We start from the raw sequence: 15,725 nt of genomic DNA on the forward strand, positions 1-15,725 counted from the left end.
CGGTTAGAATTTTAAGTTTGGCTAGCAAAGTTTGGTCAAATCGCAGAATGGATCAACGGAGAGAAACGGCTTCCGTACGTTTGTAGTAGCTAGCCCTCGTCGAGGAGAAATGAATGTACGTAGTCAAGAAATGACGCTAGTGTCAGAGACTGAGAGCCAGACCGTTGAGATGGCGAGAGGTCTAAACGACTAAACTAATGGAGAACAGAGGTCGTCAGTCTACCTTTTCCTTGAATCCTTGTCAAAAAATAAATGGAAAAATTTTCGGATCTTCCAGTTAATTCATGATGCAGTCTACGTGGTGCTGAAAACCGTTTAAAATTCCAACTTGACCTGTTATACTCATTGCATTCTGAATGGTAAGACCGATCGCGCCAGATTTCGCTGAAAAGTCAGTACTCGCTGATTTGTTACGAGAGAAAAATAATATACCATGACTGATAAGATGAAGCGAACATGCCCCCCTAAACTCTACTACACTACACGCCAGCGCTAATATATTCTCTAATATAAATAATGGCAGACTGGCTCTAAATATCATGGAGCACAGCCAAACAGGCGCCACAAAAAGCCTACGCACTACATCCCTGTCAGTCTCATAGACGAGGCGATTCCATTCCATTCCACGAAAGAAAGCTGTATAGATGCTACGTCTTTTAAAGCACCTGCGAAACGAGCGGGCGTATGCAGCACGTCCAGACCAAGATACGGCCTAGCAGGATGCAGGATGCAGGTGAAAGCGCTGCCGGCCTTCAATTCCGTGGCCAAAAATCGCGTGAAAAGCCGCAAAAACTTACTAGTCTCGGGGTTTACCAACGAAAGCGCAAGTGGGTCAAATGAGCGAGGAAATTTGGCATCCCGAGGTCAGCCGGCCGGTCGCGGGTCAAGCTGTGGTTTGTTGTTATTGGCCGTGGCCAACAGGGCTACGACATTGTCCGGTCCACCTCCTGCTCCAGGGTGGCAGCACCGAGGGCTGGCTAGCGTTGTCGCAGTTAGTTAAAGGACCATCATATACCAGAGCCACAAGCCACACCAACACCGCGTCGCAGGAGAGGAGAGTGTTGGTTGGCGAGGCTAGGGTAGCAAGGCGATTTCATACGGCCTTTTTGACGAGTATAAGTAGTTTAAATCTTTCAGATTAGTATATAGTATTGCTGCAATTGTACTTTGAGAGCTGAAAAGAAGGAACGAGTATACGGTCAGAACCGCTTGTAGATAGATAGATTGGTGGATTCAAAGTAAAACCTAATGCCGCAGTTGATTCATGGCCCTTATTCGATCCACTGAAAATTGGAATACCTATTACCTGTCTTTCAACTGGAAACTGGACAGGTCAGCTCAATCGTGTGCATGACAACATCCGCCCATTGTCCAGCAGGTATGATTTGGTCGAAACAAAGTCAGCCTCCGCGCTGTGCTCCGCCACACAGATGCATGGAGATGGAGTCATGGAGAACGGACCAACGAAGTACGAACGTTCCCAGCCTCAATTCGGCATGCATACATCTTTCTCCGTTTCAGCTGGACATCGTGAGCGATCTGCAGCTGCAAAGCAAAGCCACGAGAGGAAAGGAAGGAGGCACCGGCTGATCCAGGGTCAATCAAAAGTGACGAGGCCGGACTAGGGAGCTGCTGCTAACCGCTAGCTAGCTCATCGCACTAAATGCGCGGCCTGCATTCCAATTTCCTTATCCAGGCGCTCTTTTCTGTGCGCGAAGAACTGCGAACTGCGAAAAAAAAAAGTCAGAAAACTTGTTGGGCACACTCTCTGCACACGATTGGCAGGCAGGTGAACGCCGGAGCCACGCCACAGGGTGACTGACGACGATCCGCCGTCGATCGGGACTGCAGTTAATGAGCCCGGAAATGCAAGGGTGCCGCCATGAGATCTTGTTTCATGCTAATCCTCTCTCTTCCTTTTGTCTTGCACGATTATTAGCTCCGTTTTCACGAATGATTCAAAGGGCTGACTTTTGGTGTCGGAGCTGATCGTGGACGACGCGGTCGGCTGTCAGCAAGGTAGTGTCATGTCGGAGTGTATGTAAACGGCCGACGACCACTGTCCACAAAACAGTGCCCAGCTGACTAGTATTAGTAGTATCCTTACTGCTATTAAGGTTCTGACTTACTACGACACCTCTGCTGCACGCTTGTGTCTCTTTCGACGTGGACGAAGCCGTGTTTGCGTTGGTGGTTGGCAGCTTTGTCGAGCAAGTTCACGCACCTGTAGTAACACCCTGGCCTTGTTACGTCAATAGACATGGGCTTGATTAGGCTTCGATTGGTTTTTTATCTACAACTTGCCACACTTATAAGCTGACGCGTTACAATTTCGTAAGCACTGGATATGTTTGGTTCATGCCAAAACTACGACGTACTGAACTTTCTTAATCCTATGTCCCATGTGTCATAGAGCCAGATTTGCTCACGCAGGTTGAGTAATTTAGATGTATATATTCAGGAGGTTGATTCATGTTGGCTTTTATTATGGCAGAGGTGGGTGATTGTTTTTAGAGAACAGGATTGATCCGATGGCTACTATTATCAGGACGCAACTCAGAATTTTGTAGTCCTCGAAGTGAAACCTCCTCATATAGCAAAACCTGCTGAATTTATTATGCGGGTTTCAGAAACTCTCAGGCCACCAGTTCTGCAGACGTTTTGGACCATTGCATTCAGAAATCCTCAAAAAAACGATAGCCACTCCATGAGCTTTGAGCCATACACATCCAGCGCTAGGCAACAGAGGGTGACATGAAGTTCCGTGACAGGATCAGCATCTATCTATAATATACGCAACAACAACAACGTTGACGCATGCTTTCAACCATCAATTCATCGCAAAAGTCAGCCGCTTCGGAGCTCCAAAGTCTTCAGCAGGTAGAATGAACAGCGACGGGCGAGCTAGAGAGCCGTCCGGGAGTGAGCTCGATTCCCTGATGCGGATCGGCGCCGCGCGCAGGACATGGATCTCTCCCCAAGTCAGCAAGCATCGATCGACGCGAGCAGTGCACAGCACTGCAGCGAGCTTGCGAGGCCATTAATGGCAATGCAAGCACATATCCTGCGCAGGCCAACCCCGTACACACGCGCTGGAGGCTGGAGCGCTAGCTATCGTCCGGCTCTTGTGATCCCGGCAACCGGGCCGGCCGGCGGACGGTGGAGAATGATTCACACGGACGCGCGCGCGACGGTTTTGTTGCCCGTGCGAGACCATTTAAAAAACTAGCGGATCAGCCCAGGGCATCTGTGCGCGGTGCGCCTGTGCCGCCGGGGCACCCACAGCCAGAGAGAGCGGAGCCGCGCAAGTCAGCTGCTGTTCCATCACAAGCCGTGCGCCGCGGCCGCTCCCGGACGAGGGCACCCTTTTCGGCCTCGTCGATGCGGCACGCGCGGCGGCTGAGACTGAGAGGCGGAGGCCCCAGGAAACGACGGGTACACTGGACACGCGTCGCTCGGTCCCCGCGCATACGGTGCACGGAGAGGGTACGCGGCAGGTGGCCAGCGGCTAGGCACGCATGCAGGGGAAAGGGATCGCATGGCTGTGACTGTCAGTGCCGCTATAGGACAGTACGTGCCGGGGGAAATCCACATGTACATCCACACTGGCCGGTTTAATTTCTACTACTACTACCTGCTAGTACGTGGACCTTGCTGGCATGTGCATGCCACATTTTTCAGAGGGATGCTGTGCCGTTCAAATAGTCGATGAGACGTGTGTCCCTTGTGATAGCAGTGACATTACGCAAAAGATGTCAAGACTGTGCATAGAAGGGTTTTTTTTCTCCAAAAGATTTGCGTATCATTGTATTAATGAGAAGAGTTTAAAGAAACATACAACACGCTTCTATCGAGCGCCGAAGAGATCAACCTAACACAGTCGAAGCTGGACCATCCTGCGCAGGGAAGGTTTGTTACCGTGCCCCTGCAGGGTACATGCTCGAATTGGATTTATCGTTTTATGTACTGCTGCAATGCAATCAAGTCTACGGTTATGCACCTATAGGTTAATTAAGTTCATTTTTTGACAAAGCACTAGAATAACCTATTCGCAGGTCATCTTTTTGGACACAATAATGGATCTAGTTCTGAATCCTTACTTCTTAGGGACCGAGGGAGGAGGTCCAACCTTTTTTTTTTAACAGACGGCACTTTCATTACCTTAGAAGATCATTACAAGTAGATATACAAAACACACAGCCACGAGCCAACGATGCTCCGTTGGCTCTATGGTACGACATGCATTCCCACTTAATCAATGCCAGTGTCTTATGCGCACTTCATCGAAAGGTTGGACCTCATGGGCATGCATGCCGTACCATACATCGTTGGCTTGTGGCTGTGTGTTTTGTATATCAATTTTTTCACCCTACAGTTTGAAATACTTCGTTGTTTGTTACTAGCATTTTCTCGAGCCGTCCGAAGCTAAAACTATAACAATAGATGGATGTGTCCTTGTATAGAGACACTGTTCGCCTAAACGGCTATGTAGCCCGTTTAAACACCGTGTAAACACTACAGTGTACACCGTTTCTGTTTAATCATCTGTTTAGCCTGTTTAATTGGCCGTTTAGACCGTTTAATGGACTGTTTAGCCCAAATAATGGCTAAACGGCTGGTGACCGACTGTTTACCGTTTAGCGTTTAGGAAAACATTTAGAGACGGGAATAAAAAATTCTTTCATCTAAAAACAGGTTAGATTCTTGTTTGACTTATGCTTGAGCTTGATTGGTTGAGCAGATACAGACGATCGACGAAACCAGTATAGAATGTATCAAAGCCGTGATGTTGGTGCTGGCCCAAGTTTTGGGCGTTCGGCTCACGCAGTCGGCCTCTTCCATTTCCATGGGCTACTGTGAGCTGTGACAAAAACACCGAATGGATCCAATAAGGATTTAAGGCCCAGTACGCTGTTGATCCATCAAAGCTCAACACACGATTTTATAATTCTACAAGGAAAATTCATTTTTTTATAACAACCAAAGTACCAAACTGTTGATTCTCGTTATAAAAATAATAAATTTGCCATAACATCATAAAAGTGAAAAATTCTAAAACTATTTATTGTATTGTTACTGGCATCATTTTATGGTAAATCAAAGGGCATGTGCCCCGCTACTCAGTTCCACGTAGTACAAAGCAGGCATCAGAGAACACCTTTTCTAACTACTAGATACTAGTAAGGCCCTGTTTAGTTCCCAAAAATTTTTACATAGTATTTGTCACATCGAATCTTGCGGCACATGCATGGAGTACTAAATGTAGACGAAAAAAAAACTAATTGCACAGTTGGGTGAGAAATCGCGAGACGAAACTTTCGAACCTAATTAGTCCATAATTAGACACTAATTACCAAATACAAACAAACGAGCTACAGTACCCAAAACCAAAAATTTTTTGCTTCTAAACGGGGCCTAAGTACCCGCGTGTTGCCGCAGGCTGTCGTAAACATGAGTCATTTTAGGAAGATGAACTTAAATGTGGCCATGTGGAGTGAGTTAGTATCGAGGAACTGTAGAGAGTTGTTCTGATAATCGGCCTATTCGCTGGTTGATTTCTGAACTAATTTGGGCTGGCTGATGCTGCTTTGTTGTGAGAGAAAAACATTGTTGGCTGGCTAGTTTGGACTGACTGAAACCAACACGCGAACAGGCTGAATAAATTTTTTGTATGGCAAGCATGCATGTAGGATATCAGTTCGTAGTTAGTGGCGGAACCAGGGGGCCAGCAGGGGCCGTGCCCCCCTCCCCCAAAGCATAGTAGATTTTATTTAATACCTATATAAATATTTGAATTTATAGCACAAAAAAAATCAATTTTCACTGTTTTTATTAAAATATTATGATTTTGGTTATAAATAGTGTAAAAACATTTAAAAAGATGTTAGAACATATAATTATGTATATTTTATCACACTAAAAAATACGATCATATTTGTCCGGCCCCCTTAATCAAAATCGTTGGTTTCGCCACTGTTTGTAGTTACCTCGTAAATTAATTAGGTTCATTCTACTTCCAAAAATATATGATAATCTCAAGATAAATGAGCATACTAGACATATTACCAAGACATACACAATGAAATGAGCAGTTTCGACTTGTAGGAAAGCAGAAAGTGGTCGTCGCTAAAGGCTAGTTTTATATACATGAAGGATAGTCAACCTTTATGTTTTGTCATCAGATTTAGATCTTGGCCGTAGCACACATTGAAACACATTGAAATTAAAATCTGCGTAAAAAAACAGTAAGCCTTAATATCAGCAATGGATCATATTCTCTAGTCCATGTAGTATCCACAACAAAATTTGGACCGCGAAAAAACCCATCAGCAAAGGGCCCTGTTCGGCTGGCAGAATTTTGGTTGAAACTGGCTGAAAAACACTGTTCTGGCTGAATTGTTAAGAGAGAAAAACACTGTTCCGACTAAAAAAAGAAACCGAACAAGTTGAATATGGGTAAGCCGAACGGGGCCTTGCAAATGTATGGCATACGATGAAACTGAGAGTCATAAATGAAGTAGTGGTGTAGCAAGGAATCGATCGATAAGAGGCCTGGTTATAACAAAATTCTACAATGTATTTGCAGGAATTATGGAGTTGAAAGATCGAATGTCGGAACGGTTATTTGTATGGAATGGACTCCGCACTACTTTGTAACACGTATAAGTCATGAGATCAGTGCACCTAACACACATACATGTAAGAAAAAGGTGTTTACTGTGTAATCTCCTACTTTATTCTAAAAGGAGTTCGATTTGTCCCAGTACAAAGCAAAGGGCATCATAATACTCACCTAAAATGATTCGTGCGAGGGGCATAAAAACTTGATGTCGTGCTAACGAACTCGACAAAGAGTATATGCAGATGATTTCCTCATGCAATGAAACAGCCTGTTCGGGAGGCCGTATCGTATCGTGGATTATTTACTGCTAGCTGGTTTGGTGTGAGAGAAAAACACTGTTCCCGGCTGAAAATTTATGATCATTTATGAGCAAACGAACAGGCTTTGGGAGGTTTCGGTACAATAATCAGAGTTGTTGACAAAGGTTTGCACATACATTTGGAGGGTGCCTGTCTCTGTATCTGAATCAATCCTAACGTCGACTCTACTAAAAAAACGATCCACAGAGGACAGAGTGAGTCGTGTCGCTCCTTGGCGAGTCTACCCAAAAACGATCCACGGACGGACCGACTCGTATCGCTCAGTACCAGTAGTATCGTAGAACCAAATCAAAGAGAGAAAACAAAAAAGTAGTATCGTAGAACCGGACGATCCTACGATTCATGTCGCGATTACTGAGTACTGACTACGTTGCCTAGAGCTACAAGCCTACAATACCAGACCATAGGAGAGTCAGGTAAGGAACCAAACTAGCCCCCCTAGTTATTCGCCAATAAGGCCCCGTTTAGTTGCCAAAAAATTTTACATAGTAACTGTCGCATCGAATCTTGCGGCACATGCATGGAGTACTAAATATAGACGAAAAAAAAACTAATTACACAGTTGGTCGAGAAATCGCGAGACGAAACTTTTAAACCTAATTAGTCCATAATTAGACACTAATTACCAAATACAAACGAAATGCTACAGTGAGCCAAAATCCAAAATTTTTTGGATCTAAACGCACCCTAAAATAAAATCCTGTATTTGTCATCAGCCTCAACTGACCTACCTGTGTAACTGACAGTGGTGAATGCAGGATTAAGTGAAACTGCAACGACATGTAGAGAATTATTCATAATTTATGCCCCCAACTATAAAAAGAAACAATGTGAATGCAACCATTTAATTGCATATCAAAAGCTCAAATACATCAACAGGTAACGAGTATCAAGAGTTGTACACATAAGATGACAACAGAGCAGTTATTCAAACTGATAAGAACAGTAGCAGGCAGGTACAATTGTACAAAGAGTACTAACAAACGATCTGTGACAAAAGACCATGGATTGATTCTTCATGACTCGGTAGGCTGCAACTTATTTCAAAACACCGTCGACAGCACAAAATTATGTAGAAGTAGGTGCAGTAACTCTTGGTCCTAACTCCAGCTTATTACTTCATGCGCGCAGATTACAGAAGATGAAACTTACCTGAAAATTCAACGTCTGCCATTACAATAAAATAGATACAAGTACAACTGAGGGAGAGAAGGTTGATAATAAAGTACCACCCTATAATTATAGGTTGTTTTGGATCTTCGAGATACATAGCATTTGCTATGCACCTAGATATATGATACATACGACCTATAAATTAGAACGGATGGAGTATCACCCTGTTCGTTTGGGCTTGTTTGGCTTATAAGCCATATTTTTTCAACCAATGAACAGTATTTTTCTCTCACACCAAATCAACCAACGGTACTTTCAGCCATGACTTGTCAGCCAAACAAGCCCAAGCGAACAGGGCTTATATCGTATTTGGTTCTTTGAATTCTACCTGTGAAAGCAATGCGGATCCTGAAATGAAATTCAACTGAGGCCTTCTTTGGATAATAGAGATTGTTAAAAGCTAGTTTGAGAATTGTTAAGACTTAAGAGTTGGCGTAAAAGCTGACATGCTTGATCAGCTAGAGCTTTTATGGTACCTTTGCCTCTCACAAGCTGGGAAAAACTGAAGCCCGTGACATTGCTACAATCTGGGTAGTTGGATTGTAAAAGTTGAGCTGTTTGGATCAGCTAGAGTTTTTAAAAGCCAGAATCCGCAAATTCTAGCTGATCCAAACAGGACCTAAGTTTAACCCAATGATCTGGAATGGGAGGAGCTTACCCACAGTCAGACTCAAGTAAATGCTCGTTTGACACACGCCAGGTCATGCCATCATAGGATGAAGACCCAACCACAATCCTGCCCTCCAGTCATTTTGGGCAGTCTGCTCACTTGTGGATCCCCACCCCACACACACAAAACCTGTCCTGCTGGTGCATTTCCTATCAACCTCTCCCTGCCAATCCCGTAGTTCGACACCGCTCCCAGAGTTCCCACCATCTCACCCAACCACCATAATTGACCAGACCTGCAGCCCACGGCCTCCGCCTAAGGCCAGCATAAGTGAAAGACCCCAATCCCAAAAGCTCGCTGGTATCCAGCTGAGAAATTTGGAACTCACATGTTCACACGATAGACACAGGCTTTGGAGATTCAGGCTACTGAAACATAGGTTGCGTGGTCAGGAATACGTCATGATTGTTGACTGCCATAGCCAGCATTGAGGAATTGGAAACAGTAGGTACCAGATTTTTTTGTTAAAAAAAAATAACGACTCCCAAGTTACCGAGGGCTTGTCACAATTTTGCAATCTGGTCATTAAATTTGTCAAATTGTGGCTCAAGTCAGCTCTAGTTGATTTTATCATTACTGAATCAAGGTTGATTTTAAAACTTTGCCACCAGATTTTATTCATCTTTACAATGAGATACATGCAGATCCCCCAGATTGGCAGATTCCATGAAGAAAGTAACAAGAAATCCGAATTGATTAAAACTTTGCCACCAGATTTTATTCATCTCTACAGTGAAATATATGCAGATCCTCAAGGTATTCGACCAATAACCCAAAACAGGTACTTCCATCCCTACCCACCAGGATTTTATGGTACAATTTGATTTGCTAGTAAAATTTTAGCAAGATGTCATGGGGCTGCAGATCAATGGGACAGGTGAATACTGTGGGGGATATACCCCGGGTACCACAAGATGGTACATGGGCCGCACCATCCGAGGTGGCCCGGCCCGTAAGATCAAGGCGTGCATAGCAAGATTACAAGTTGTACTATATATTGTAATAGTACCAAATTGGATACTTTACTTGTAACATTGTCTCTTCAGAGTATATAAGGAGAGGCAGGGGTCCCCCTCAGGGACAGATCATACAGTATACATCTCAATACAATACACCAAAGACACAGGACGTAGGGTATTACGTTGACCAGACGGCCCGAACCTGTCTAAATCGCTGTCTCTGCGCCTTGTGTCACCATCTGGTTCCTGATTACACGCATCCTACCGATAATCTACCACCACGGGCACCCCCCTCGGTGGACTGCCGACCATATTTCGTCGACAGTGGCGCGCCAGGTAGGGGTCCCCTTTAGGGGTTGTGCGCGCTGATCTTTCGACGAATCAGATGGGATTTTTTCTTCACCAACAATATTCTGCTCGACGGATGATTCAGCCGCAACACGGCGGCAATGGATGACATCGCTGGTTCTCCAGAGTCGAACCTCTGGTCGTGGCGGCAGGAATCATGCCTAGCATGCTGGCGGCGGCGTTCGGAGTGCATTGCGATGCTGCGCTCGTGGGTCGATGCTTTCCACTACGGAACTGCGTGACGACGCTTTGTCGAGATCCTATCGGGCTCACGACGGGCACATAAGGCTCATGTATGTACGCATCTACACACCAAGCACACACGCACATAGAGCAGACCCCCACACATGGGCCACAAGGTTCGACACAGCCGCGTGATGTACCTCCTGCCTTGTCTCATCGTCATCGAGCAAGCATGCATGGATTTGGGATCCGACTCCACGAAATCAACCAGTCCGGTTCCACATCAAAAAGCTAAGTCAAGTTTTTTGTTTGACCAAGTAATTTTATTATGTATCTCCAGATACATGTACTTGTCTTCGTGACTATTGATGATAGGATTCAGCTGCGACCCGTGGGAACACCAAGTGGCGACAAGGATCTAGCTCACATGTTGTCTGGTCGGCGCGTGGCAACAAGCGACCAGCAAGCAACAAAAGGACGAGTCCGTACATGCATGCAAGACGATGCACACGGTCGGGCGGCCTATTCAGATACGGCACAAGAACGGGACTCCTGCTCCAGCAATCCATGGATAGGACGTCGCTATTTCTTCCACGACGGCATATTTTGATCACTTGGTCGACATCACCTCTGCGGAAACATGGACAATCGGCAGCCTAACGCATGCCGGCCGCGATCTACAAGACACGAAAGCTAGGCGATTTGTGCATGTACTCATATGTGTACGTGAAGTACGCGTGCGTCCATCCGATACGATGTCGGCAAGCCCCGCCGAGTCGCTGAACAAGCCGTCCGAGACCACGCCGACCACGTCCTAAGCAGCTCCGTCAAGCTCACGCCAACTACGATCACATCGACCACGTCCCAAGTGGCTCCGCCGAGCTCCGACCACGTCGACCATGGACCACGTCGACCATGTCTCGAGCGGCTCCGCCGAGCTCCGACCACGGACCACGTCGACCACGTCCCGAGCGGCTTTGCCGAGCTCCAACCACCAGACCACGTCGCAATGATGATCGCCGCGAAGAACGGCGCTACGACAACCGCGACCATCGTCTTGACGACAAGTCAGAAAGCTCGAGGACCGGACAACTTCATCGCCACCGATCAGATTTCTATCAAAGATAAGTAAACTTCTAATATTTATATTTAATATAATTTTCATTACGACGTTCCTCCACAACGTCCTCGTCATGATTATTCTTCAAATAACGTTTGTCCATGTATACCATCTTAAATATAACATACAGCTATACTTAATGCAAATCCTCGACCAGTCATGTTGATGCTCGATGCCTCCAGAGATGGCCCTGTCTTCGGCTCCTCCCTACACGTGCACGAGCGTCTGCCCTCTGCGTTATGGGTGGTCGACAGCGGCTCCTTAGCGACGCTTTGTTCTTTCTACACGTGCACGGGCTCCGCGCCCCGCGTTATGGTTAACGGGCTAGCTAGGGCTGGAGACTCAGCTACATACTAACTGGTTGGGCAGGTTATATTAAGTATAAACACAAACTTCACATTAACACTGATGTTTACAAAGCACCAACTGCTTTATCACATCATGCTCATTTGCAAATGACTGCTGAGCGTTATTTCTTCACCGCTGATTTTTTTTTCTCCATAATTTATTATTTTGTACATTATATACTACCATTCTATATATTTATATTGCAGGAATTTTGAGCTATGCTCGGGGACTTCGTCGCTCGCTCCTCGACCTGTGCTCGGGGACTGCCTCGATCACTCTCCGACCACGGCTCGGGGACTTTGTCGCTCGCTCCTCGACCTGTGCTCGGGGACTGCCTCGATCACTCTCCGACCACGGCTCGGGGACTTCGTCGCTCGCTCCTCGACCTGTGCTCGGGGACTGCCTCGATCACTCTCCGACCACGGCTCGGGGACTTCGTCGCTCGCTCCTCGACCTGTGCTCGGGGACTGCCTCGATCACTCTCCGACCATGGCTCGGGGACTTCGTCGCTCGCTCCTCGACCTGTGCTCGGGGGCTGTCTCGATCACTCTCCGACCACGGCTCGGGGACTTCATCGCTCGCTCCTCGACCTATGCTCGGGGACTGCCTCGACCACTCTCCGACCACGACTCAGGGACTTTGCGTCTCAACTACATGCAACTGGCGACTCGCATACAGTTGGGATATTCTTTCTCGTTTAGACCTTGCTACAAGGCTCATACCTCGCCTTCCAGCAAGCTCAGGGACTACATCGGTACGATACACCTGCCGGTGCATCTCGTATCGCCAGTACGACGATTGGATTCTCAACTTAACTGGGAATTCTTTTTAGACCCTGGCATCACGTGCCTACGTCACCTACTACCAGGCTCGGGGACTAAGTGGGCACACTTCACCTTGCGGTGAATGTGTTTGTTTTTCGACCTCTACGCCTCTGATGATCAAGGACGCTACGCTTCAAGACGTACTTACATTTCTTTTCAGAAATACAAGTGGGCACACTTCCCGGGACGGAAATCTTTTTCTTTCTTCTTAAGAACACCATACATTCTTCGGATAACCTACTTCTCCGGCGACAACGGTGGTCGGAGATGTCAAGAACTCAAGCCTCACTGTTCGGAGAAGGTTAAAATGGCGTGTCGCATCAGAATACATGGCGCTCGGGGACTAGCTGTGGGGGATATACCCCCGGGTACCACAAGATGGTACATGGGCCGCACCATCCGAGGTGGCCCGGCCCGTAAGATCAAGGCGTGCATAGCAAGATTACAAGTTGTACTAGATATTGTAATAGTACCAAATTGGATACTTTACTTGTAACCTTGTCTCTTCAGAGTATATAAGGAGAGGCAGGGGTCCCCCTCAGGGACAGATCATACAGTATACATCTCAATACAATACACCAAAGACACAGGACGTAGGGTATTACGTCGACCAGACGGCCCGAACCTGTCTAAATCGCTGTCTCTGCGCCTTGTGTCACCATCTGGTTCCTGATTACACGTATCCTACCGATAATCTACCACCACGGGCACCCCCCTCGGTGGACTACCGACCATATTTCGTCGACAAATACCTAGAATTTTGATTATTGCATTACCCTAAGGATAAAAAAATGTTTCCAATAACTGATTGCTATGATTGTTCTGATAAAGAAGGAAAATACTCTTTCTAGCAATGTAAATTAACACCTCATCTTTAAATCCCAAAATACTGAACCTCGTCTTCAAATTCCAAAAATATTGTAATTCTAATAAGAAATTTAAGTTAATGAATGAGGAAATTGGCTCATCCGACAACCATGTGGTTAGGAGTAGGAGAACAATCACAATTCTTGTCCCAAATTAACTGCTTGAAACATTCAGTTATTGTGGACACCAATAAGCTATTCCAAGAACAAATATTAAACTAGAAGGCCAAAATACACATTATTATAAGTTTAAAAAAAAAATACACATTATTATGGTTTCCTACATTATTATCCAGTTGCATCAGAGGTATTGGCTCTATGGAGTTCTCTATTCTCATCAACGTCAATGGGGAGGTGTGCCTCCAGCTCTCCACTGCCACTCCTAGACTCCTAGTTGAGCTCTGATCTGAACTCCTTTTCCTCTTGTGGTCCAGTCTGATGGATTCTGTCTCAATTTTGCTGCTATGTTCTAAAACTTCATGTTCTGCTTTCAGCTGTGGTACGAAATCTGATTAGTTTGTAGCTCTAATTTGATGCTTGATGTGATGCAGTAGTTGAGGAATTCTCTGTCAATAGCTTAGTTCTCAGTTAATTTGCGCACCTGTTTCCCCCCCTTACCCAAATAATAACAGCTTACAGGGGAAGTAAAATTACTTCCGTTTTCCTGTGAACAGAAGGTTTCAGGTGTAATTCAATTACAGGTGTAGAATAATCCAAAGTTTCCAAACATACCCTTACTGCACCAAAAATAGGTTCCTTATCAGCAAGTATTGGTCCCTAGTGTATGACTGCCATATAGTAGTCACATACATGAAACTATCAAACACAGGTGACTAATATGAGCTCATTTTATCTCTGGACAACAATTACATGAAGACTAATCTAAGCACACACCAACATGTATCGGCAAGGCTCAATTTCATAGCTTGATATGCAGAGCAACGAAAACATGAAATCCAATTATCTTACCTTTCCCTCATGCAGCAGCTTTCGACGCAATCATTCCTGTCTTCCGGGCATAGGCAAAGATCCCTCCCGCCTCAATTACCGGACCAGCATCACCAATTGGTTTCAGCTTGTACTCCTTGCCAGAGGTGTGGTTAATAAAAACGGAGTTACCAAGGTCCACGGTGACCACATCCCCTGTCTTGCACTCCTTACAGGCCCCAGCCTCCGTGAGCTCCAGAGGGTACACCTCTCCAGTGGCCACGGAGTTGCGGAAGAAGATGCGCGCGTAGCCCTCCGCGACGACGGCGCGTGCGCCGGCGGCCCCGAGCGCGACGGGCGCGTGCTCGCGTGAGGAGCCGCACCCGAAGTTGGCCCCACCGACGATGACGGCGTAGCGCGAGGATTCCTCACCCGGGGCGAGGAACGGCGTCGGGTAGGCCGCGGAAGGGAGGCCCGCGAAGGCGAAGGAGCCGAGCTTGCGGTACTCGTCGGGCTTGGAGGGCACCAGGGTGAGGTGCTCGGCGGGGATGATCTGGTCGGTGTCGATGTTATCGCCCACCACAAAGCACTCGCCGTGGAAAACGGCAGACGACGGGGAGCTGCTGCCCGCCGCGGCAGCGGCGGCCGCAGGGACGATGGGCCCAGCGCGGCGGCATTTTAGCGAGTGGAGGCGGTGACGGGTGAGCTGGGTGCGCCGGAGAAACGCACTGGTTGGAGCTTGGAAGGGGACTACAAGCGCCGCCGTGGACACCGCCGTCGCCGACGGAGCCGCCGCCATGATTGGGGAAATGAAATCAGGGGTGGGTCTAGGGCAAGGGCTCGAACGGATCGAATGCTTCAACACTAGCTTACGGCTGAAGGCCCATTATACATTGAGCTGCGTAATTTTCGTAAGCGCCACGAAATAAAGCCACGTCGGCCCAGCCCGCATTGACAAGTACGTGCGTACTAAAAGTTTCCGTGAACGCCACGGAACTGTCAGGCGTCCGTCGTCCAAAAGAAAATTTTCTTGTTGGCTAGGTGAGTGTCCATGCGTTCCTATGGTTTCAAAATCAATAGAATCAAGTATAGGTATGGGTAACCGAAATATTTTGTATGGTCAAACGTTCTTGCAAGCACAGCTTAGTTCACTTCAGCTAAGGCAATGATTAATAGTCTACCATGCCCACCCTAGCCGTTTAGATTGCTGTGGATATTATCATCTTTGTGAACTGCAAACCTTTCAGATCAACCTTCAACTTCAACAAAGGTAGTATAGAATTGCATTGCAATATACTCCCTCCATTCCAAATTACAAGTTGTTCTATGTACATAATTTTTACTATGTATCTAAATATACATTAT

The 15,725-nt window shown here is 46.5% G+C and overlaps 1 protein-coding gene across 3 annotated transcripts; it reads right to left on the reverse strand.

Moving 5' to 3' along the window:
- Window positions 1-7,773: 7,773 nt before the first annotated feature.
- On the reverse strand, window positions 7,774-15,229 carry LOC136463963 (3-isopropylmalate dehydratase small subunit 1-like). Of its 3 annotated transcripts, none has more exons than XM_066462929.1 (2): window positions 14,403-15,229; window positions 7,774-8,094 (listed from the first exon to the last, which is right to left on the reverse strand). In XM_066462929.1, the coding sequence occupies exon 1, from the start codon at window positions 15,157-15,159 to the stop codon at window positions 14,410-14,412; it is 750 nt and encodes a 249-aa protein (XP_066319026.1). In that variant the 5' UTR covers window positions 15,160-15,229; the 3' UTR covers window positions 7,774-8,094; window positions 14,403-14,409. The 3 variants fall into 3 exon arrangements, with proteins under 3 accessions (XP_066319026.1, XP_066319027.1, XP_066319028.1); XM_066462930.1 differs by lacking the exon at window positions 7,774-8,094 and adding an exon at window positions 13,578-13,927; XM_066462931.1 differs by lacking the exon at window positions 7,774-8,094 and adding an exon at window positions 14,074-14,097.
- Between the last annotated feature and the right edge of the window lie 496 nt (window positions 15,230-15,725).

This window comes from Miscanthus floridulus, chromosome 7 (assembly GCF_019320115.1).
Source record: "Miscanthus floridulus cultivar M001 chromosome 7, ASM1932011v1, whole genome shotgun sequence".
Classification (NCBI taxonomy): domain Eukaryota; kingdom Viridiplantae; phylum Streptophyta; class Magnoliopsida; order Poales; family Poaceae; genus Miscanthus; species Miscanthus floridulus.